This window comes from Pelophylax lessonae (genome assembly GCF_965119305.1).
Source record: "Pelophylax lessonae genome assembly, chromosome: 13".
Taxonomy (NCBI): domain Eukaryota; kingdom Metazoa; phylum Chordata; class Amphibia; order Anura; family Ranidae; genus Pelophylax; species Pelophylax lessonae.
In genome coordinates this window covers 126,956,670-126,981,001 of record NC_138780.1, presented here as the reverse complement: position 1 = coordinate 126,981,001, position 24,332 = coordinate 126,956,670, and the positions used below count along the sequence as shown (strand labels likewise).

The 24,332-nt window shown below is 43.1% G+C and overlaps 1 protein-coding gene across 1 annotated transcript in view; it reads left to right on the top strand.

Annotated features, from left to right (window-relative positions):
• LOC309569605 (deubiquitinase DESI2-like) overlaps positions 1-24,332 on the top strand; it is a 167,916-nt gene that overhangs the window by 95,651 nt on the left and 47,933 nt on the right. Inside the window, exon 2 of the mRNA XM_082275491.1 lies at positions 20,400-20,472. Coding sequence (XP_082131617.1) covers positions 20,400-20,472 — 73 coding nt within the window. The remainder of the gene's footprint in view (positions 1-20,399; positions 20,473-24,332) is intronic.

Genomic DNA, 24,332 nt, shown 5'->3' with positions numbered 1-24,332 from the left:
GGGTTAAGATGGAGTTGAGGGGAGGGTAGATGTTTTGCAGAAGGGGGGGGGGGGTGAGGGGGCCCCGGGGCCCTCAGGAAGGGAGATGGGGGGAGGGGAATCCATAGAGTGATAGGAGTAGAAGGCACAAGCAAGGGATCTGACCATGTAGCAATTAAGTCCCCTTTATCTGCGACCTGGCTCGGGGTAGTTTGACTAGATCGGGAGGCGTAAGAGGGGGTCTCTGGGGCGGGGGGGGGGGAGTAGGACATTGACATTATGTGAAGGGAGGCGATCGTCCGCCGAGTTAGAGCTCCTCTAGCTGGACACTTTAAATTTATAGTTTTACTGTCTGCCAGGGATAAGATAGGGACTACATCCTTACCACCACGGTAGGGGTGAGAGGGAGTAGAGCCCATTTTCTTAGCTCCAATTTTTGGAGCCCAGCCTTTTCTTCTTTTTTCTTCCCTCTTGTGTTCTTGAAAGAGAGTGTCCAGGTACAGTGGCTTGCTCGCGGGGTTTTGGGAACCACGGCCCCCTCAGTAGATAGCGCCTGGTTGCGCTGGTTTAGATAACCATTACAGGGGGGTAGGGGTAGTGGGTATTAAACAGTATATACATACTTGTGTGGGTGGAGGGGGGTTTCTTTTCTTGTCAAATTTTTTTTTTTTTTTTACTAATTTTTTTAATTATTTTTTTATTTTTTTTTTTTTTTCTCGCATAGGTTGTGTGGCCATAGGGGGCAGGGGACCGTTCCACAATGGTGGCTGGAGGTGGGGCGACCCAGGGGGGGGGGCAGCAGGTTGTAAGATTACGACCTATAATGTGAGGGGACTATCAACCCCACAGAAGCGTAGGAGACTTATGGGAGATCTAAAACGAGATGCTACACAAATAGCTTTCATTCAGGAGACCTACTTCGGCAAAGATGCAGTACCAAAATTGTACAATAAAGACTTTCCATGGGTTTACCACGCTACATCCCCTATTGCTAAATCAAAGGGTGTGAGCATTTTAATATCAAGTGCTATGAATTGGACCCTGAAAGAAGAATTGGCTGACCCAATGGGTAGGTTCGTGTTGGTGAAGGGGTGGATAGGACGGGTCGAGGTAACCCTCGTAAATGTCTATTTTCCCAACTATGAGCATGTAATGTTTTTACAGAAAATGATTCCAGTTGTCTTGGAATTCCGGGAAGGGCACTTAGTGATGGGAGGTGACTTTAATTATGCCCCAGAACCTCTGTTGGATACCTCCAAAAGAAGTTCATATATGTCATTTGCTAAATTACGAAGGCTACAAAAAGAGATCTCCCTCCTGGGCCTCATCGACCCATGGAGGTTGATGCACCCAGGGGAGAGAAATTACACTTTCTATTCTCCAATCCACAAGGCATATAGTAGGATAGACAGAATCCTGGTTACCCAGGCAGACCTGCCGTTAGTGACAGACTCAGATATCGGAGATTTTTCAATCTCTGACCATTTTCCGGTGTATGTGAGTATAGAGTGGGAATCAAAAAACTGTAGTCCAAGATCATGGCGCATAAATGAGGCCTTATTACAATCCTCGGAAACGGAGGGGAAGATAGAGGAGGTGTTACATAACTACTTTTTGGAAAATACATCGGAGTCGCTCTCACCTTCCACGATCTGGGAAGCGCACAAGTGCGTGATAAGAGGGGTTCTGATACAGTTGGGTGCACAGCGTAAAAGAGAGCGAGAGGTGAAAATGAGAGAATATCTAACTAAAATTGAACATCTGAGTAGACAGCATAAGAGAACGCTTGCGGAAGCTCACTTGATCCCTCTCATGCGGGTAAGAGAGGAATTGAATCAGATACTTTTCCAAAAGACAGTACGAAATATGTTATGGTTGAAAAGACACCTGTATGAATACGCAAATAAACCAGGGGCGATGCTGGCACGAGCATTGAGGGGCCCAAAAAGACGAACTCAAATTTTACGTCTTAGAAATACAAAAGGTGGGGAGGTTCACACTTCAGCTGACATAGCAGAAGAGTTCTGCTCTTTCTATCGGTCACTATATAACCTACCGGAAATAGGGAGCAAGAAAAGTCCAGAAAAGGGGGAGCAGATAGAGGAGTATTTACGAGACTCGGGCATGCGTACACTTTCAGAGGACCAAGTACTGACTTTGGAAGGCGAGATATCGGGGGAAGAGCTGGCCGCTGCGATTTCACAGACCAAGGCACATAAGGCACCTGGCCCAGATGGCTTTACTTTAAGTTATTACAAGAAATTTGGGGAGCGTTTAAAGAACCCCCTACTATCACATTTCAATGAAGTGGGAAGAAGAGCGGCGTTCCCGTTGGATTCTTTACGGGCGCACATTACTCTAATACTTAAAGAGGAGAAGGATCCCCTGTGTTGCGGCAGCTATCGCCCGATATCTTTGATAAATGTAGACACGAAACTATACGCAAGAATATTAGCAAATCGGCTCTTACCATATATGGCAGACTTGGTCCATTTCGACCAAGTGGGCTTTATTCCTACCCGGGAGGCCAGGGACAATACAATCCGAGCCATAGATTTAATACATCGGGCATGTACATCACGGAAGAAGATGGTTCTCTTCGCAGCAGATGCGGAAAAGGCCTTTGACAGGGTGGCGTGGGATTTTATCCGGGCCACCCTGTCATACATAGGCCTGGGACCACAAATGCTGCAATTTATACTGGCACTTTATACGGTCCCTACGGCTGCGGTTAGGGTAAATGAATGGAGGTCGAGTTACTTCCCTATCTCTAATGGCACACGGCAGGGGTGCCCTCTATCCCCGCTTATATTCGTGTTGTGTCTGGAACCCCTATTGTGCAGAATTCGGAGTTCTCCGGATATAGCGGGAATCCAAAGCGGGGGGTAACAACACAAGGTGGCCGCGTTTGCGGATGACCTGCTGTTTTTTGCTACTAACCCTTCTCTTTCATTACCAAATATTCTAGACGCCCTGAAAACATACAGTGGGTTCTCTAATTATAAAATTAATGTAACTAAATCAGCAGCACTCAACATATCGTTGTCTGACCAAGAAGAGAGAGCACTTCGAACAGCATTCCCGTTTCAATGGGCCTCAGATACGCTGAAATACTTAGGGATACAGTTAACGGCAGATCCCGCGGATCTCTATAGAAAGAATTACCTTCCGCTTGTAGGAAAGATTAAAGCAGATCTTAGAATATGGCAGCTGTTGGCAGTGACGTGGTTTGGGCGCTGTAGCGTTATTAAAATGAATGTGTTACCCCGTATTTTGTATTTAATGCAGACAATTCCAATAGCAGTTCCAAAAGAATTCTTTCAATCAATCAATGGCATACTCCGCGCCTATATTTGGGCAAACAAATCCCCGAGAATTAAGATGCAGACGTTGGCCTTACCCAAAGTAAGAGGTGGGATGGGATTACCAGATATCCTGAGATATTACAGGGTGGTCCATATAGTAAGGGTGGTAGACTGGCACTGCAATAAACTTACCAAACGATGGGTGGATTTAGAGAATGAGGAATCAGGTCAGCTAACCCCCCCAGCCCCATGGTCGGTGTTCGAATCAAAAGACGCTATTCTCAAACATCCTACAGTGGGAGCGACTATAAAAGAAACTAAGAGAATTCAGTCGCATTGGAGGGTAGCCCCGGGTATATCTCCGATGACACCGATCTTGGGGAACCCGGATTTTCCCCCGGGGTGTATAAATGCCAGACTCCGTAGGTGGGCTCAGAATGGTAAAAGGCGCCTAGGTGATATATGGCAAAATGGGCCTATGCCCTCCCTAGAAGAACTTAGGACAGGTGCAGGAGAATCGCTAGATTATTTCAGCCTTTAGCAGTTGTATATTTATATTAGATCAGTTCGGCAGAAAGGGTACGCACCACGAGAGCTAACAGACCTGGAAAATATGTGTAGAACAGGTAAAGCGACGGGCCATCTGATCTCAAGGTTCTATACACAATTGTCAGAAGATGAGGGAGACCAACAATTGCCGTTTATCCAAAAATGGGAGCAGGAGTTAAACACTGTGTGGTCAAAAGAGTAGATAAATAAGATCCTGAGATTAGTTCACCAATCGTCACTAGATTGTAAGATCCAAGAGACAGGGTATAAAATTCTAACCAGATGGTATAGAGTCCCATCACTATTACACAGAATAAAAGAGGCGGTCTCAGGAAAATGCTGGCGGTGTGGATTGGAGGATGGAAATATGGTACATATTTTTTGGGGATGTAAAAGAGTGCAGCCATTTTGGAATAAGATAGCAGTGGCTATAAAACATATAGCCAACGTGGATATACTAGAGGACCCCGCGTTGTGCTTGCTGCATTTGACAGGAAGCTCAGTGCGGAGCTACAGGAAGTCCCTGACTCTGCGTCTGTTGAATGCAGCAAGGGCATGCATACCTATTTTTTGGAAACAGACAGTGATCCCAACTTACGAGTTGTGGTGTGGGAAGGTCAACGAGATTTTTAAGATGGAAGAACTGTCCGCCATATTGGGAAATTCAGAGGATCAAGTTAAGTTGAGATGGAGACCCTGGGTGCAATACTTGGAAGCCAATTCTTCTTAAAGGGAGTTTAAGAGAGGGTCATCCTGGGCGGAGCCTGGTCCAGGCTGCGGTGGGACGGTCCCCATACCCCTTCTGGCGTACGGTAATATAGTATGGAATACATCTTCATACGAAGAAATGTTGGGAATGAGTGTATAAAAGTATAAAAACTTTCTTTTAGTTTTTTTTGGTTTTTTTTTGGTTTAATTGGGGGGAGGAGGGAGGGGGAGGTAAGGGGGGTGGGGTTTGGTCAGATCATGACAATGTTTGTTTGAAATGTATGTATATATAAAAAATCACTAATAAAGATATAAATTTAAAGGCAGGCGTCCCAATACATTTACAATATAGCGTGCATACACACACACACAGAGATATATATATATATATATATATATATAAATATACACACCAGAATATATACTGTATATATATATATATATATATCATTTTTTTCTACTATTATTTTTATTTACTCTTTTTATAGTGCATATTTCCCTTTCCTTCATGGTACTAAATGAAAACATGAGTCTTCATTTTTCCATGTTCAAAAATAGCCTTCATTTTTGTACTGATAGATTTCTTTTTAGTCTCCAAATTAAAATTGACCTGTATTGCCTTCGCCTAGGTACTTTTATCTTGAGAAAACCTGAGCATCATTGTCCTGAATCAGTATTTCCAGACATCAGGCGGAGGTAGTCAAACCTGGCATAGAATCTGCTGTAGGTGTGAGATTAGGCCATGCATTTTGCCATGGATTGAACGGAATAAAAACAGCTGTCCAGCATAATCTATCAAAGAATGAAAGCAAATGAATAATGGCTGAAGCAGAGGTCACAGATGTGTGTTTGTAGTTTCCTTTTCCAGTTCTGGCAAGCCATGGAAACACATTGTAATAGAAAAGCACCTTACATACAGCAGTTTCAGCATTTTGCAGAGCTGTTGTGGTTTGGACGCGTTGATTGATGGGCTGGACATGATGAGCTGCTGGCTGCAGCTGCATGATAAAAGAAAATATCCCAATGATTGATGGAAAAGTGGCAGTGGATGGGGATAAACAGAAATTTAGGGTGCTAAACCTAAGCATCAGAATATATACAGGAAAGACACAGTAGTACTTTGCTCTTGTAAGTCTTTTTGGCAAATTTAAAGCCTGAAGAAATCCAGCATCAGTGTTTTTCAAAGCAACCGATAATTTCCCAATGGTCATTTTAGCAGAGTAGAAAATTAAAGTTCAAGAACTTAAAAGCAGAATTGACATGTTTGCTGAGTTTTATCAAATGTATCAACACATCAGTTTGTGATTTTCTGAGTCTCCTATATAGCTATATTACCTGTTGATCCTGCCAGTACTTGATGTTCCACTTCCTTTAACAGAGTGACAGTGCTTTTTGTGCTGTAGTAAAATGACAAAAGCATTGTCAAAATGGGCATCCACAGAACTTTTTTTTTTGGGGGGGGCATCATTTTAAGGTCACCCATGCTCCGCTCCTTTTTGCTCCCATAGAACCCCTTTTAGAAAAGGCCAGGCCAGGGTCCCCATAGATCCCCCTTTAGAGCAGGCCAGGATCCCTATAGATCCCCCTTTAGAGCAGGCCAGGCCAGGGTCCCCTACATAGATCCCCCTTTAGAGCAGACCAAGCCAGGGTCCCCTACATAGATCCCCCTTTAGAGCAGGCCAGGGCAGGGTCCCCCATATAGACCCCCCTTTAGAGCAGACCAGACCAGACCAGGGTCCCCCATATAGATCCTCTTTAGAGCAGGCCAGGGTTCCCTTATATAGATCCCCTTTAGAGCAGGCCAGGCCAGGGTCCCCCCATATAGTTCCCCTTCAGAGCAGGCCAGGCCAGGGTCCCCCATATAGATCCCCTTTAGAGCAGGCCAGGCCAGGGCAGGTCCCCCATAGAATACATGATCCTTTACTTAGTCTTCTTACTCTTACCCTTTTTCACCTGTATATAGAATAGAATCCCCAGGTTTTCCTAGAGCACCAAACTCCAGGATCTCCAGCGTCTCCCGCTGCAAAGAATATATATATATATATTTTCCACTCCACGAGTCCTCCTTGCTTCCTACTCCTCTTTGGCTCAGGCTGCCTGCCTATTCTCCTGTTCTTTCTTCCACACTGGGTGGCTGCTGGACAGCACAGTCCCTCCCCTAGACAGTCCCAAAGATCACTGCAAATGCAGGCGGGACTCCCCCACCACTCCACTTGAGTGGTCGGCGCTGGCCGGATCTACATCTCTCTCTTCACAATACACAGGAGGGACTGGACCTGAGTGGCCGAGCGCGAGCCATCGCATCGGGGGTGAGGGAGGAATGGTCTCAGTGAGTCCGAGAGCAGCAGACACAGAAAAAAGTTTGTTGGTGTGCGGACACCTTGCTGATCCCTAATTCCAGGGGGGGCACTTGCCCCCCCTAGCCCCCCTCCTTGTGGACGCCCATGATTGTCACCCTGTATATAGGGTAGTCTTGCATAGACTTGTACTTTCAGATGGATTTAAAGTAAGTGACAAACAAAAGCCTAACTCAAGCTAACAGAATTTTAAGGAAAATTCTATATTTATTAATGTGTTCTGTTCCCTGGGGTACATGTTATACCTAGTTCCATCTTCCTTTTCTTCTAACCAAGGCTAGCTGTGAGGTCAGACAAGGCAACCCTCTTATCCCCATGGCCATTCGACAAGGCAGCTAGCAAGGAGACTGACTCTTTTGACTGACGCCACTTTTTTCCATCTCCAAGCACTTGCATACTTGCCTGGAACATTTTTTTTTTAAAGGGTAACTTTATTGTACACAAAATAAAGGGCACAAAAGAACAAAAACTGAGGAAATAGTGCAAACAGTGCTCAAATATCATTATATGCAACATACAACATGTACATTTATTATATATAGATCAATAAAAAAGGTAATATTCATACATCTTATACTCAATCACAGATAAAGAGGTCAAGGTATCAAAACATTGGTATATTGAAACGCATTTAATCAGTAAGAAATGAAGGGATTTACAGTGAATCCTTATCTTTGGCTAGTATGATTTTATGATTTTAGTAGAGGGTATAGTGCAATCCGAACTTACCTATAGATTCCAAATGTTATTGAATTTACGGGGGCAGCCTCTAGCCTCATACGTTAATTTATATAATCAGAGAGCTTGGCTAACAAAGGTAAGCCAAAAAGGTTTAGTGGGTGGAGGGGGGTTGAATATCCATTTCATAATGATGTATATTTTAGCGTAAAACATAACTACCGGTATGCGTAAAGAAAGTTGTGTGTTTTTGAGAAGAGATTCATCATCAATATACCCAAGGAGGCACCTTAAGGCTCCGTTCACATGTTAGCGTATGGATCACGGGCAGAACCGCCGCGGTTCCGCCCGCGATCCGGAGATTATTGCAAATCGCGGGACGCCTGTGCGTTGCCCGTTGATTTGCAATAGACCCCCAAACGCTGAGCGATGTTGCCGCGATTTCCGCCTGCCGAATCGCGGTAACATCACGCAAAAAAAATCGTGGGACGCAATACGATCCAAAGAAGCTCTTGTACTTTTTTGGTCGTAATGCGTCCCGCGATTTTTTTTGCGCGATGTTACCGCGATTCGGCAGGCGGAAATCGCGGCAACATCGCTCAGCGTTTGGGGGTCTATTGCAAATCAACGGGCAACGCACAGGCGTCCCGCGATTTGCAATAATCTACGGATCACGGGCGGAACCGTGGCGGTTCTGCCCGTGATCCATACGCTAACATGTGAACGGAGCCTTAAGGATTACAAATATTAGGTATTTGGGTAAAAGAACTAATAAAAGTGGTGACCTCCAGCCTGAAACATTTTTTTGGCCGTCAAGCTCCCCTTCCCCTGAATTCCTGAGACGCTTTCTCAGGCAAGTGCTTAGAGACAGCTCATACAAAGTTGGGTCAAAGTACAATATGTACTTTTTCTCCTGGGAGAACACAAAAATACAATTCTAAATAAGACTTCTTATTTAAAGTTGAGGTAAACCTCCTACACTTTACAGCCAAGGAAGCTGCCATCTTAGCCTCAGTTTGATCTACAGTGGCCATGACGATGCACATGAAATCATTTATGACATCAGCCATCTGATGACTTGACAATCAGTTAAAAGCACAAGCAACCGTTGTCATGCACGGCATGCTTTAAATGTGACTGTTTCAGGAAACCATAAAATTTAAGGGTTTAGTTATGCTTTATACAACTGCAGTAAGAACTTTTTATCTTTTTATCTTTTGGGAAAAAAAAAACAGTTTAAACCATATAAATAAAGATGTTTATTGGTTGTAAGTTTATCCCAACCCCTGCAACTATAACATTTGCTGGACAGCTTGGTTTGTGGAGAAAGTAATGAATAAAGGCATATGAAATCAAAAAGGAATTAATTAATTGAATACTGTCTTTAATGGCATAAATCACAAATACAGGTAGTTGTCAGAATACAATATGTTTTACTTTAGTGGGTATTTTAATTGGAATTGTAAGTAAAAAAAAAAAAAAAAAAGTTTGGCAATAGGATGTAATGCAGAAGAGACATACCTATGTCATACTATGGCTATGCTGGTTACCTGAATGATGTCACCTCAGCCCAGCCAATTAAAATGTCTGGAGATTGGTACTTGGCAACAGCCTGGCGGAAGATGACAGGGAACTCCAGAACAGCGTAGTGCTGGAATGAAGGTATATTTTAGCTTGGATGACATCACATTAAGTATTGTATTAGAAACATTGCTAGTTTTTAAAGTGGTTGTAAAGCCTTAAGGTTTTTACCTTAATGCATTCTAAGATGAAAAACCTTCTGTGCTGCAGCTCCTCCCCAGAAGCCCCCCCCCCCCATTTTTCTTACCCGAGCCGATCCGATCCAGCGATGTGCACGAGCGCAGTGGCTCCAGCCGCTGTCGCTTTCCTCATTGGACAGATTGACAGATTAAGAGCAGCAGGAGCCAGTGCATTTTCCCCCCTTTGTATTCTTAACTTTAAATAAGGACATGTGTGTTTTCAGTGGGTATTTTGGTGCTTTTAGGTGTGTTCCGGTGCATTCCAGTGCGTTTTATATCCGTTTTACAGCGTTCCAGTACAGTTCAGTGCAGGAAAAATGGAACGCACTGGAACTGCAAGCATAGCGCTGCAATTTTTCTCATGTATATTTGATTTTGCTGTCTATGTGCCTACATAATTTATAAATATATAATATAAAAATGTACAAGTTATACATAGAAGTTATTTTTTAAAAATACTTTACAAACATTTATAGGACTATTTTTTTTACAAGCTGATCTTCTTTACATTTATATCTGAAAAATTATTTAAAAAAAAAGCCTGGCTGTGTTCTACAGTGCACTAAAAAAACAACCCGCATGGCATTTCATATTAACAGCAGAAAAGACAGGCTAAATGAAAACACCTTCTAGAGCCAGAAGAATATAGCTGTAAACACGGCCTGTTTTTGCCATTTACAATGCATGGAGAGTGCTGACTAAGACCAGACACACATGAAGGAGTTTCTTTTCCAGAAAATGGATAACAGTAATGCTAACTGTATTGACCTTTTCAGAAGGGGCCGATCCGTGCGTTGGCGAGACCTCTGACATTTTCTGCTGCAAACTATTTAATGCAATGGCTGTAGCACATACTGTACAATCAATACCGCCTGACATTACATTATATAAAAGACAGCTCAGCAGAACTGAAGATCTATGTAGACCTGGGGCAAACAGTTTAGGGGGGTCAGAAGATTTCAGCACAAGCATTTCCAGTTCATTTTATGTCTGATTGACCTCTTATTTTGGAAATGCTGCCCACCTGGCTTTCATGCCGACTGCTTTAGCGCTTTCTGAGTCATTGACCTGGACCAAGCATACAAATCTGGAGTTCTGGCTTTCACATTCATTTTCTAAATTAAACGATTGGTCTAGGACGGTTAATATAAAAGTACTGAAGCCAGGAAATGTCATATATATATATATATATATATATATATATATATATATATATATATCACTTCCAGTGCCAGGACAAGGTCATCTAGTGCCCAGGGCAAACATACCAAACCGGCCCCCCCCCCCAAAGATGTATGAACATTACGTGTCATAAACCCCCCCCCCCAAAAAAAAAAAAAAAAATACAAGCACTAATCTGCATGCTTAACCCCTAAACAAATTCCTCCTCCTCCCAGTACAAATTTTCCCTGCCAGCACTAATCTTTGTTTCCCCTCCAAGCTCAAATACTCTCTCTCTCGAAACCCCCCCAGCACAAATCCCCCCCCCCAGTACGCCTTAAATTTCCCCTCCAAACAAAAATAGTCTCCCCTCCACTCTAAATCCCCCCTCCCAGTGAAAATTCTCCCCCCAATCCTCCCTCCTAGCACAAATCCCCCCCTCCCCCCAAAATTTACCCTCCCTGCATTAATACCCCTCAATCATCTCTACTATCACAAATAAATTTCCCCCAGAAAAAGCAAATATCCCCACTGAGCACAAATTCCCTCTACCATATCACAACTTCTGGCACAAACCCCCAAATCCTCCCTCCTGTCACAATTCCTCTTCCCCCATCTCCCCTGCCAACACAAATCGCATTCCTAGCACACACTCCTATTTTCACTCCTAGAACAATTATTTTCCCCTGCCACCCTCTAAATTCCTCCCCCCAACGCAAATCCCCCCAATCTCCTGGAGGTGCCCCCCCACCTCACATGATACCACAGTGTCCAGGGCAGCTGCCTCTTCTGCCCACCCCTCTTCCCAGCCATGGTTCCTTCTACCTTTTCCACCATTTTGTATTAATCAGCCCTTTCATATTTCAAGCCAAACTCTGGGCAGATAAAAAAAAAAACACAAAATAATGCAGCTCTGTATACAATAATAATATATATTAATAAATAATATATAATAAATAATATAATTAAATGCGCCTTTGTAAATGCAAACAACATAAGTATCTGCATTTGACCTGGTATCAGCTTCTTGCACCCCCTATAAAGCAGAGCTTGAACTTGGAGAAGGGGAAACAGCACTAGAAGCCATTCAGCTGTGCTGCAGTGCCTAAGTGCTAACAAGGAACATGCGGATAGGAGGAAAGTACAGGGTAACAGAGAGATGAGCTCAACCAATTTAAAACGTACAAATTGTGCTGTTTCCCTTTTCCCTTCTGTCCACCATTGGACATTTGTAAGGGGAAATATAATTGGCTGTGTGTTGGACCAAACTGTGCAAGCCCCTGCCCCAAATCTTATTGGACAGGACAGCTACCCACCTGTTGCTAGTTGTAGCCCTTCGAAATATTATGTCAAACTCTTGGCCGTAGGTCCACTCATGACATCGCTGCCCATAGGCCTTAATATTCAAGAATAAAGCAATGTCCACACGTGACATTGATTTTCCGCACTGTACTGGAACTTCTCAAACATGGCCATGACATCTAACATCACATTGATTAAGTGACAGGATTCTCTGGTGTGGAACGGCGTACACAGGGGCAGACATTCTGTAGTTGTCATTGAGGCACGGATTGCCGGGACACAGTCTGTAAGCTATCTTCCCTTGCATCTCTCCTCTGCTTGGAAGCAGCACAGATTTGGCACCTCTTTGCCCATGTATACTATGTTCACAGCATTCAGCTTCCATCCCTGAGAATAATTTAGGTGCCCTCTTTAGTATACCAATCTCTCCATGTCACAGGAAAAGACAGGATGACTACAGCTGTTCCTCCTGGGTGCTGAACCACCTCTCCTGGGATTGCAGCCTCATTAAGGGCCCTTGGAAAGCAGCTGACTGCATGCGGATAGCTCTGGGTGTTTGGCTCCCAGGTCCCGTTCCATCCTGGCATTTATTTGGGCACTAACTCAACCTATTACAGAGGAAGGTTTTCTCTAAAAGGGGCCTAACACCCAATTATGACTTTCCTTATACAGTAATAGACTATATTGGGAACAGAGACATCTAGTGGCAGGCTAGCTAACTGCATCTACTAACACATTTCTAGCTAAATTCAGCAAGTGAACAGTGTGCAGGGGCTTCTTATAGCTGTGCAAACATGCAACTCACTCTCCTTTTTCTTCAGTTGAAAAGTAGCTACACTATACTACCAAAAGTATTGGGACACCTGCATTTACACCCACATGAATTTTTATGGCATCCCAGTCTTAGTTCATAGGGGTTAATAATGAGTTGGCCCACCCTTTGCAGTTATAACAGCTTCAACTCTTATGGGAAGGCTGCCCACAAGGTTTAGGAGTGTGTCTATGGGAATGTTTGACCATTCTTCCAGAAGTTCCTTTGTGAGGTCAGGCACTGATGTAGATGAGAAGGCCTGGCTCGCAGTCTTCGCTCTAATTCCTCCCAAAGGTAATCTATTGGGTTGAGGTCAGGACTCTGTGCAGGCCAGTCAAGTTCCTCCACCCCAAACTCGCTCATCCATGTCTTTATGGAACTTGTTTTGTGCACTGGTCCAAATCATTTGGTGGAGGGGGGATTTTGGTGTGGGGGTTGTTTTTCAGGGGTTAGGCTTGGCCCCTTAGTTCCAGTGAAGGGAACTCTTAAGGCATCAGCATACCAAGAAATTTTGGACAGTTTCATGCTCCCAACTTTGTGGGAACAGTTTGGGGATGGCCCCTTCCTGTTCCAAAATGACTGTGCATCAGTGCACAAAGCAAGGTCCATAAAGACATGGATGAGCGAGTTTGGGGTGGAGGAACTTTACTGGCCTGGACATAGTCTTGATCTCAAAAGCATACATTTTTTAAGTGTAGCTCCAGCCAAAAAGAATATTTTAATGTTAACACCCCTGTGACATTTGTTTTGCTGCCTGAGCCCCTTTTCAGAATATTTCTCCTCACTTTCTGTCCCTATGACAATTGGATTTTGAAAATTTTGTAGAAACAAGGATTGCTGATAAAGCTCTATTGGAGGCACCTTTTTCTAGGGGTAGATTTCCTCTAATTTCCTGCTGTCTCCCTCTGTTTGTAAGTAGGAGTCCTTTGTAAGTCAGATGTTTGTAACCCGGGGACCAGGGCCGTCTTTATTCTTGAGTGGACCCTGGGCAAAAATTTTCTTGGGCCCTCTTGAATCCACTTATCAACTATTTGGGGGCTCAAGGGGCAGCTGCTTTGGGCCCCACAACAATGACTAGACCCGGGGCAGCTGCCCCTTTTGCCCTGTGTTAAAGACAGCCCTGCCGGGGACCACCTGTATGGTGTGCTTTAAATACCATTTTTCGGTAGGCTGACCCTTTAAATAAACCTTTGTGTGTATCTTTTACATACAGGCTCAGTAAGTAAGAAATACAAAAAAAGAGACAACTGTGAACAGCGAGGAGAGGAGGGATGCCAATAATAACACAATCCATATCCTGAAATAAATCAGAAACATGTAAAATGGTCCAATTGCAGTGGATCATGTCATAAGAAAATATGTTGCCATGGAAACCATTAAGAGCTCATTCTCACCCACGTGTATAGATTCACAGCTACCGTTTGCACTTGAGAAACTTTGATAAATGACTTTACACCTTCTATCCCAGTTTAGGGATATTTATTTTAGGCTGAATTTTCCCCCATCCCTTCAGGAGCTGCTCACTGTAATGTATCTTGGTTCTCTCATTGTTTATAAGGTCACATCACACAAAGACAAATGGAGATGTTTATTAGTAACAGAAGGCTGTGTACGATGCCAGTTTCCAAACTGTTGTGATAAATAGATGTGACCTGACAGTCTAGCTCTGGGATTTATGAACAATGGCTGACTGTAACAGAATAGAATCTAAAATAATAATCATATGTATTTTTTTTTTAATTAAAGAAAACATCTATTGAGAGAAATATGGAGGCTGTGATTTTGGTCCAATTATGTATGTGTATTACTGAACCAGAACAAGTATACATACAAAAAGAGATTAATGGTCAAGCTGGAGACCACATACAATCTTCAGTAATCCTTGACCAGTGTAGAAAAGATGTCCCCAACCTTAGCTAATGACTGTCAAGCCATACCCAATGCTCCACTCCGTCCCCTTCCATTACCTACCAATAATGGAGACCACACAACGAATGGAGTAATAAATGGCCATAGCAGCCTCTTTATTAACAAATAAAACTTAAAGTGGAGTTCCACCCACTTTTAATAAATTGGATTACATAGATGTATGTAATCCCCTTTAAAACGACTTTTACCAATGGAAAGTTTTTTTTTTTTTTTTGTTGCTAGTAAATACCTGATTTTCTGCTTTATTTATCCTCTTCTCACTTCCGGGTCTGGTCGGCGATTACGTCATTCGGCAATTCGCAGTGTGTGCAGGGATGGCATGAAATCTTGCATTATTACACAGGAGATGAGCTGAGTGTGCTCTGCCCCGCCTCCGCCCCGCCTCCTCTCAGTGAGCTGTATGTATGTAGTGTATTGAGGCTGTGCTCCGCCCCGCCTCCGCCCTGCCTCCTCTCAGTGAGCTCAATGAGGATATAATGCTTTCAGTCCTCGCTCACTGAGAGGAGGCGGGGCGGAGGCGGGGTGGAACACACAGTACAGCTCATCTCCTGTGTAATAATGCGAGATTTCATGCCCTGAGATAAATCCCAGCACACACTGCGAATCGCCGAATGACGTAATCGCCGACCGGACCCGGAAGTGAGAAGAGGATAAATAAAGCAGAAAATCAGGTATTTACTAGCAACAAAAAAAAAAAAAAAAACTTTCCATTGGTAAAAATCGTTTTAAAGGGGATTACATACATCTAAAGTGACTAAAATGGGTGGAACTCCACTTTAAAGTGTAAGTACCCTAACAATAAAATCCCTGCATCTATAGACATCCACGGTCTAACACTATCCTATCTAGCCCTGTAAAGAAGAAATCAGTATGCATACCTTTTTTTAAGCCAATCTGGTCTGGTCTACAGTAGCAGAAGCTCTGCAGAGAACACAGCAAACAATGGCTGTGAAATGAATGGGAAGTAGCTTCCGTTGTCCGTTGTGTCCTCTGCACCCGCCTCCACAGCAAAGCTGCGGCTGACAGCTCTGAGTGGGATCGGGTTGGATTGGCTTAAAAAAAGGTAAATATACTGATTTCTTCTTTACAGGACTAGATAGGTTAGTGTTAGATCATGGATGTCTGTAGATGCAGGGATTTTAGTGTTAGGGTGGACTTCTACTTTAAATTAACATAAACCTGAAAACATTCCTTGGAACAGAAACAGATCAGCCACTAAGCCTGTTGGTCTTTGAAGGCACCCCAAACTATGTTCCAATTATGCACTGTGGGACATTTTTCCATACTAGGTCTCCAGCCATAAGACAGGGGCTCAGAGACACTAACTGCAGTGCAACTATTACTGTATTCCAGCTAAATCATCATTAACTGGAATGCACCAGAGCGACACATACCACTGATGGGTCCTGAACCCTTCCTTCTCCTAGATTTTCTCCCGCTATCAAAGACCAACAACCGCCCAGCTGCCATGACATCCAGCAATCCCGCCGCTCTTGATGAGGAAACTTACCAGAACAGGGACGGTGGGTGGGAAGCTGCTTCCTGCATCTGTTGAGCTCCACTGGATGCCAGGGCTGAACCACCCCACCTTAAACTGACCTAGACCCCCACTCAGCCACAGCATACCTCCTAATCAGGTAAGCCCTTTAACTAAGCAAAAACACCCAACTGGTAACCCCTTCCTGACTTGTCTCCCCTCTTCACATCGTCATGCCTGTCCTACGCTATTTTTCTTTTTTTATTTCGTTTCGGGGACTCACTTTATTGTTAAAATCATCAGCAGTATCAAACATCCATATCTTCAACAGGATGCTAATATGTTTCAGCTGAAGCCTTGATCACAGTTATGATTAAGGCTTTGGCTGAAACGAGTTAGCATCCCATTGTAGATAGATGTCTTTGCAGGGCTTTTTATAAGAAACTCCCCACTTCTGAGTCCTCCCTTGGCTCCACGCCCTACCCTTCTCTGAGAACCCTCCCTTGGTTCCACCCCCTACCCACCTCCCAGAAATTTATAGGAAATTTGTTCTTGTCTAATAACAAGAAAAGCAGTAAAATTGATCACCTAGAGCCAGCAACAATATCCCCCCCAGCAACAATGGACCCACCCCAGCAACAATAGGCCCCTCAGCAACAGTAGGTGCCCCCTGCAACAATAGATCCCACCCCAGCAACAATAGATTCCCCCAGAAACAATATATCCCCACAGCAACAATGGAACCCTCCCCAGGAATAATAGGTTCCCCAGCAATGATAGACCCCACACCAGCAACAAAAGACCCCACCTCAACAAACAATAGTTCCCCCACACAACAATAGACCCCCCCAATGCAGCAACAATAGACCACCCACAACAAAATACCACACCTAGCAACAATAGATCCACCCCAGCAACATTAGACCCTCCCAGCAGAAACAACAAACCTCCGAGCACCCAGTATCACTAGACCATCCAGCATACAGCAAGAATAGACTTCTCCCTCAAAAGTAGATTCCTGCCAGCAACATTAGACCCCCCAGCAACAATAGACCCTCACATAAAAACAGATCCCCAGCAGTGACAACAGACCCTCCAGCACACCCCACACCCCTTGCTATTACGTACATTTAGTGCTGGAGTTGCCGAAACTGCCTTTCCCCACGTTCCTGCTGAAAAAAAACCTGCGTGTTTGATACCACTGATTATTTTAACAGTAAAAGACTATTGAGGATCATATGTGGTCTCCAGCTTTACCATTAACATTATGCTATTGAGATACACAGAGGCCTAGCTGTTGAGACTGACATCCCTGGAACACAATTTGGTTACAGAGGTTGAGTCACTCTTATTGCTGTTCTAAACACATATAAGGAGCTCCTACTTCAGTGTCCAGAAATTACTTGTGGCATGCTTTTTTTCTAGATTGGCAAATCAGATTTTTAATATCGGAGGCAGACACAAAATTCGTATTTGCAGAATAAGGCCAGTGTTGGCAGCCCCTATACATCTCTATGTGCAGGTTTCTTTTAAAGTAATATTAGTCATGGCACATTTTTATTAAGAAGGAGTGAGCAATGTTTGGTGCTGCAGTCACAGTATAACATAAGGGTTCTAATGAACCTTGCATAACATTTATTTGCCCGAAACAATGGATAGGCTTCAGCTCAAACTAGAAGAGGAATATAGTACATGCTGTGTTTGCTTTTGTTGACATCACCTATCAAAGGCTCCATAGGGTTTAAGTATCTCTTTCCCAGTGTTCAACAGAGCCCTGTCTTGCTTATATTGCTGAATATAAATACAAAATTTCCCTGGCACGTTAAAAACACCCACAGGCAGGAGCTGGTGCTGTGTTCCCCATTATTTAATTTATTTCACTGAGAAATACAGGAGTTGATTTACTAAATCTGGAGAGAGCAAAATCTGGTGCAGCTGTGCATGGTAGTCAATCAATCTAACTTCAGCTTGTTCAATTAAGCTTTAACCAAAAAAGCTGGAAGCAGATTGGTTTCAGTGCAGACCTGCACCAGATTATGTACTCTCCAGTTTTAGTAAATCAACCCCACAGTCTTCTAAGCTACCTTAGATGAAAAGTGCCAGGTCTCACCAAAAGTAATTATTTATTGTAACAGTGCTAGGCTCTGCCATGGTGTGAGTATAGCAAAAATGCACAAAGGATTTTCATTAATGCAGAGTGCAAAGTTACAGAGTATTGTGTCTGAGCAGAGAAGAGTAGCTTGTCTGTGTTCCCTGGCATTTGCAATTTCGGACCAGGGTCTAGAGCTTGAAGGCTTCAGTGTCTTGGGTGGGATAAAGCCTTCAATCCTGTGTCTAGGTCTTCCTGGAGACCTGCAGGTTGTGTGTGTGTCTAGGAGGTAAACACACTCATTATAGGTGAGGCCTGACCATAGCTCAATGTCCCTGTCAGGTGAGAGCTGTGTGCTCTAGCCAGGAGATAGTTGTGCTCCCATTAAGAGAGGTGATACCCTCGATAGACTGTACTTGATGTTGAAGAAATTCCTCACCCGCAGAAAAGTTGGGAAAACTGAGCGAGTCTGGGAGACTGAGGCAGCTTAGGCAACTATGTGAGTCCAGGAGACAGAGAGTGTGTTAAGCCCCGTACACACGCGTCGAAAATTGGCAGGGAATTTTCGTCCGACGACCGATCTGCCGATTTTCCGCTTGTTAGTATGATGCTTCCGACAACCAACTCCGACTTTTCGGCTGAAAAAAATCTGGTGTGCAGACTATAAAATTTTTGTTGGCCGTCAACACAACGGCCGATTTTCGTGCAGTCAGTACAGATTTCGACAGGGAAAAATCTAATGAGCAAGTCTGGGCATGCTCAGTGAAGAAAGAACACAAAGAAAGCAAACCAACACATGACATCACTTCTGAAGTAGAATTTTGTTGGGCGAGAAAATTCGTGTGCAGTCTAGGCACATTCCAACCAACAAAATACAACTCTGGACAAAAGACGGACGATCGGTCAGCCGATAATCGTTGCGTGTGTACGCGGCTTAAGTCTCAGGGGAGTGAGAGCCCAGGGTGCCAGGAGACCCCATATTAAGACGTCAGGAGTGGGCCCATGCAGTTGGATGTTGTCACTGTAGTCTGAGTGAAGAATAAAAACCCAGAGAACCAGGAGAACTGGGGATACAGTCTGAGGAATCAGTAAAAGTATCAACGGTGTTGTTGAAAAGGGAACCAAATGGCTCTGCATTTTTCTGTTGACTGTTTGCTGGTGAAAAACACCTGTGTACCCAACATGACATGTACATTTCGTTTCCTTTTTTAATAGAAGTGGGCTGACAAGTCTTTTAAAACATGGTTCAGACTGGCATTGACTTAACAAATACGTACCTACAAGCAAAAAATTTGGGGGAGCATACCCATGTATTTCTAAAGCTGGTGCAGCTATGAACCAAAAGACATGTATATTAAAAACATGTATATTAAAAAAGAATAGCGCACACATGCAAAATAAATTACTACCAAATTTGAAGACAATCCATAAATATAAATGGGGATTTGGTCCCACCATATGGCCATATAGTGCTCAAGCCCACCACTACGTCAAAGTACCCCATTACCCACTACTTTGATGTAGTGGTGGGCTTGAGCACTATACAGTATGGCCATATGGTGGGACCAAATCCCCATTTTTATTTATGGATTGTCTTCAAATTTGGTAGTAATTTCTTTTGCATGTGTGCGCTATTCTTTTTTAAAATACGTACCTACCACTGCGTTAGACATCCCTTATATTTCATCAGATTTGCATAGATACCAATGGTTAGTCTCACTGTTGTCTCATGGTGAGGGGTGAGGGATGAGGGGTGAGGAGTTCCTCGCCAAAATCCAGGCTTTGCCCTCCTCCATAACTAGAAGGATACCTTGGAAGAAGACTCTCACTATGAATTCTTCAAGTGTTGAAGGGGGATCCAAAGTAAAGTTGAAGGACCTCATTGGGCAAGTAGGGCCTGGAACATGTCTTTAATATGAAGGAGGTTTGGGTTCAGCACTACCATATGATGCAGGAATTTGCCAGATTAAATTCTATGTAACCATAATGCGCTGCCTTGTGTTTGAACTAAGGTCAGGTCCAACATAGGGTATATTGGTGCAAGCTGTGACACAAAAGTATCAAGAGAGTCCTTCCAAGGTACGTATGAGTGTGTTGGTGGCAAGGAATCTGTACAGAACCACTGTCACTTTGCCCTGAATAGGAAAGTTAATGCCGTAAATGTTAATAAAAATGATTGTACTAATTTATATGTAATCAAATAAAATGTCCATAAAATGCAATAGACTATTTCAGTTTCAAAGTGGAAATACTTCCCTTTGTCATCCAATGACAATCCATTTTTTCTCTTCCAGTATTGGATAAATGAATATACGTCAACCTTGGGCATAGGAGTATTTCATTCAGGAATAGAAATCTATGGCAGAGGTAAGTTTTCATCATGTGTTTAGGACATTTGTTTTCAAATAAAAGTATTTGTATTTTTTTAATCAAAATATGCACATATGTTCAACAGGGGTCGACAGATTAGAGGTGAACTTAAAGTTTTCTTATTTTGATGTTGAAAGACAAATTATTCTATGCCAGTGATGTCCACCTTTCCACTAGGTCTTTGCTTTTCCCTTCAGTTACAAGCAAAAAATGAATAAAAATAAGTTTAATTAAACAATTAAAATTATTGTGTTGGTAGAAAAGTCTTGGGACCTAGATAGATAGATAATTCCGGCGTTAATACCGCTGCGAGGCTTAATACTGTCACCATTGAAGCTGTCATCTGGAAAATAAGCTTCTGTCAGGCAATGTATATCTCAGCAGATATAGGTTACACCCCAAAGCCTGCAGCAGGGCAAGCCCTATGCTTCCTCATAGTCTGTTTGATTACATAGTTACATAGTAGTTGTGGTTGAATAAAGACAATAGTCCATTCAGTTCAACCTGTGTAGGTGTATGTGTGTCAGTGTCGATAATAATTTCCCATATTCCTGTATGTTGTGTTCTTTAAGATGCATGTCCAAGAGTCTTTTAAAAACATCAATACTCCTGCTGACACCACCATTTGTGGAAGAGAGTTCCACATTCTTACGCCCTGACAGTGAAAAACTCCCTGCGCTGCTTAGGTTAAACTGCTTCTCCTCCAATCTCACTGTGTGGGCCCATGTCCTCTTATACCCCCTGAGAGTGAATAGCCTTTTTTCCTATGCTGGATTACCATTGAACTATTTGTAAATCGCTATCATGACCCCTCTCAAGCGTCTTTTCTCCAGCGAGAAGAAATTTTGTGCTTTTAGTCGCTCCTCGTATTTGAGGTTCTCCAGCCCACATATTATATAGTTGCTCTTCTTTGGACTCTCTCCAGCTCCAATACATGCCTTCTAAGGACTGGTGACCAGAACTGGATGGAATACTCCAGATGTGCCTGGACAAGAGTTTTATAAAATGGCAGGATTATAGTTTTATCCCTGGAGTATATCCCCTTTTTTATGCATGCTAATATTCTGCCAGCTTTGGTAGCTGCAGCTTGATATTGCATGCAGTTTTACAGTCTGTCTTACACTAGGACCCCCAGATCTTTCTCCATCCTTGACTCCCCCAAAGGTTCTCCCCCCCCAGTGAGTAGTTTGAATTTATGTTTTTAGCCCAAGCGCATTATTTTACATTTCTCCACATTAAACCTCATTTACCATGTAGTTGCCCACTGCATTATTTTGTTTAGGTCTTTCTGTAAAATTTCTATATCCTGCTGTGAAGTTATTGCCCTGCTTATTTTTGGATCGTCCACAAAAACTGAGATTGAGCTTTGAATCCCTTCTTTTATGTCATTTATGAATAAATGGAACAGAATTGGTCCCAAGACAGAACCTTGTGGTACCCCACTTACCACACCAGACCAGTCTGAGTACATGTTATTTATCACTGCCCTTTGGCAGAGCCCCTGTAACCAGTTTTCTATCCAAGAACAAACCTTATGGGTAATGCCTACAGACCTCAGCTTGTAGATTAAGCATCTATGGGGAACTGTAGGTTTTTGCAAAATCCATATACACCCCATCCACAGGCCTTCCCCTATCTAGATGGCAGCTCACTTCCTCTTAGAATGTTAACAGATTGGTCTGGCAAGAACGACCCTTCGTAAACCCATGCTGATTACTAACATTAAATATGATCATCCTGTGATTTATAGATCCCAAGCTGTCCTGTACTGCCATATCTGAAATCAGACTTGGATCGTTCATAATTAATAAATCTAGCAATTCATTCTTTCTAGTAGTAGAATCAACCAATTGAGACATGAAGTTGTCCTGCAAGACATTCTTGAAATGACAGGCCTTTAATGAGTCAGCTGTTCTCTCTGCCCAGTCCATATCGGGATAATTAAAGTCCCCCTTTTGATTACATTTCCCTGTCTCGCTGCCATTTCTAACTGTGATAGAAGGTCCAGCTCCTCCTCCTCCTTTAGGTTTGGGGACCTGTAACATAGGTTTGGGGGCCTGTCACACTATCAATTTCCCTCTTACTTCTTCTCTTTGGAGTTCTACCCACACAGATTCCACCTCCCACCTCGTCCCATTCACAATGTCGCTCCTCTCCACTTACTTATTATATTTATTTCTATAAAATTAAAGCTTTTCAACATGAATATTAGAGCTGAGTGAACTCATCTGTGTGAGTTGAGCCTATTATTGTTGTCAGAGAATGGGAAAAAGGACCTGTAGTCAACAAACCTGGCTGATGTGATGCTGATGCTGTGCCTCCATTGTCAAAGAAGGACTTGAGGGAGTAAGGAAGAAGAATTGTGTAATAGAGGTAGGGGAGTTGCTACCCTTGGCCAGTGAACTGGCAAAGGGCTCCATTCTACCATGTAACTGTTCACTATGATACAGATAAATAGTTAAAGCGGAACTTCATCCGAAAGGGGACGTTTCACTTTAAGTCCCCCCCCCCCCCTCCTATGCCACATTTGGCATGTGAATTTTTTTTTTTTTGGGGGGGGTACCTTGTTCTGAGGGGTACCCTTTCCCACTTCTGCTCAAATCGCCTAGGTTCTCCTCTCCCCCTCCCTCCCTGCAGTCTTTTGGGACATGTCACAGATCCCAGAAGACTGTGGGACCATTTACAAAGTGCAGTGCGGCTCACACAAGCAGAGTGAGCAGCAGGCTGTTAAGCTGCAAGAAGCACAGCTGGCTGCCTACAGTTAAGATGCCAGTGCCAGGAACCCGAAGGCTAGTGAAGAACTAGCTGGGGTGAGGACAGTATTAGATCTCTGGACAGTAAGTGTCCTGTTATTAAAAGTCAGCAGTTACAGTATTTTTATTTTTTTTGCCGGAGTGAAGAACCTTTTTAACTAAAGACACTCATACACTGTTAGTTAGTTGTTAGCTGTGGTTACATAACAAGGATTCAGCTGTAATAAATGTAGCACTGCCCCGAGAAGCCACCATTCTCTGGTTTGTTGACCTCTGATCTGATGGTGCCTGCATAGTTCAGAGACCTACACAACTTGCCAGAGCCAGTGGCATGAAAAAGATCATTTTAGCTGTTTCTATTCTAAGGGCCTGTTCACACCACGCAGGTTATATGGGTTCCAATGGCATAGTTCACACTAGCGCAGTGTGTTCCAGTGCTTTTCAGTTCCAGAAAAAATAGTACACAATGCTGCTTTTTTCCTGTACAGAACTGTACTGGAACGCAATAAAAAGCATTAGGTCTATTTCACACAGGAAAAACATCCTCCAGATTAATTGCGAATACATTCCTGCATGCGTGCTTTTGACGCATTTTGTATGCATTCCGGTGCGTTTTTGATGCGTTTCTGGGTGCAGTTTCCAGATGCTTTTTTTCTCCTGTTTTTTTTTTTTTAAACTGTACTTGGGTCTGGTTTTGATGTGTGTATGTGTTTTTATGTGTTTTACTGTGTTCCAGTACAGTTCTGTGCAGGACAAATGCAGCATGTTCTCCTTTTTTTCTGGAACTGGGATGCACTGGAACTGCAAGCACTGGTGTGAACTATGCCATTGAAAACCATGTAACCTACTTTCTATGTATTTTTGGATGCAGAAAAAAAGCACTGGAAAGCAAGTAGTGTGAACTAGACCTCAAAAAAGCATAAAAAAAGCAGTAAAAAAAATAAAAAAAAACCCAAGAAAAAAGAATAAAAAAAGCATTTGGAATGCGCTCGGAAACGGATTAAAAATGTGTTAAAAAAGCACATACAAGTACATGTCTGTAGGACTTGTTTGTAGTTTGAACTGGCACTCAGGGTGGAAATCTGACCACTACTGAAAGGAGGA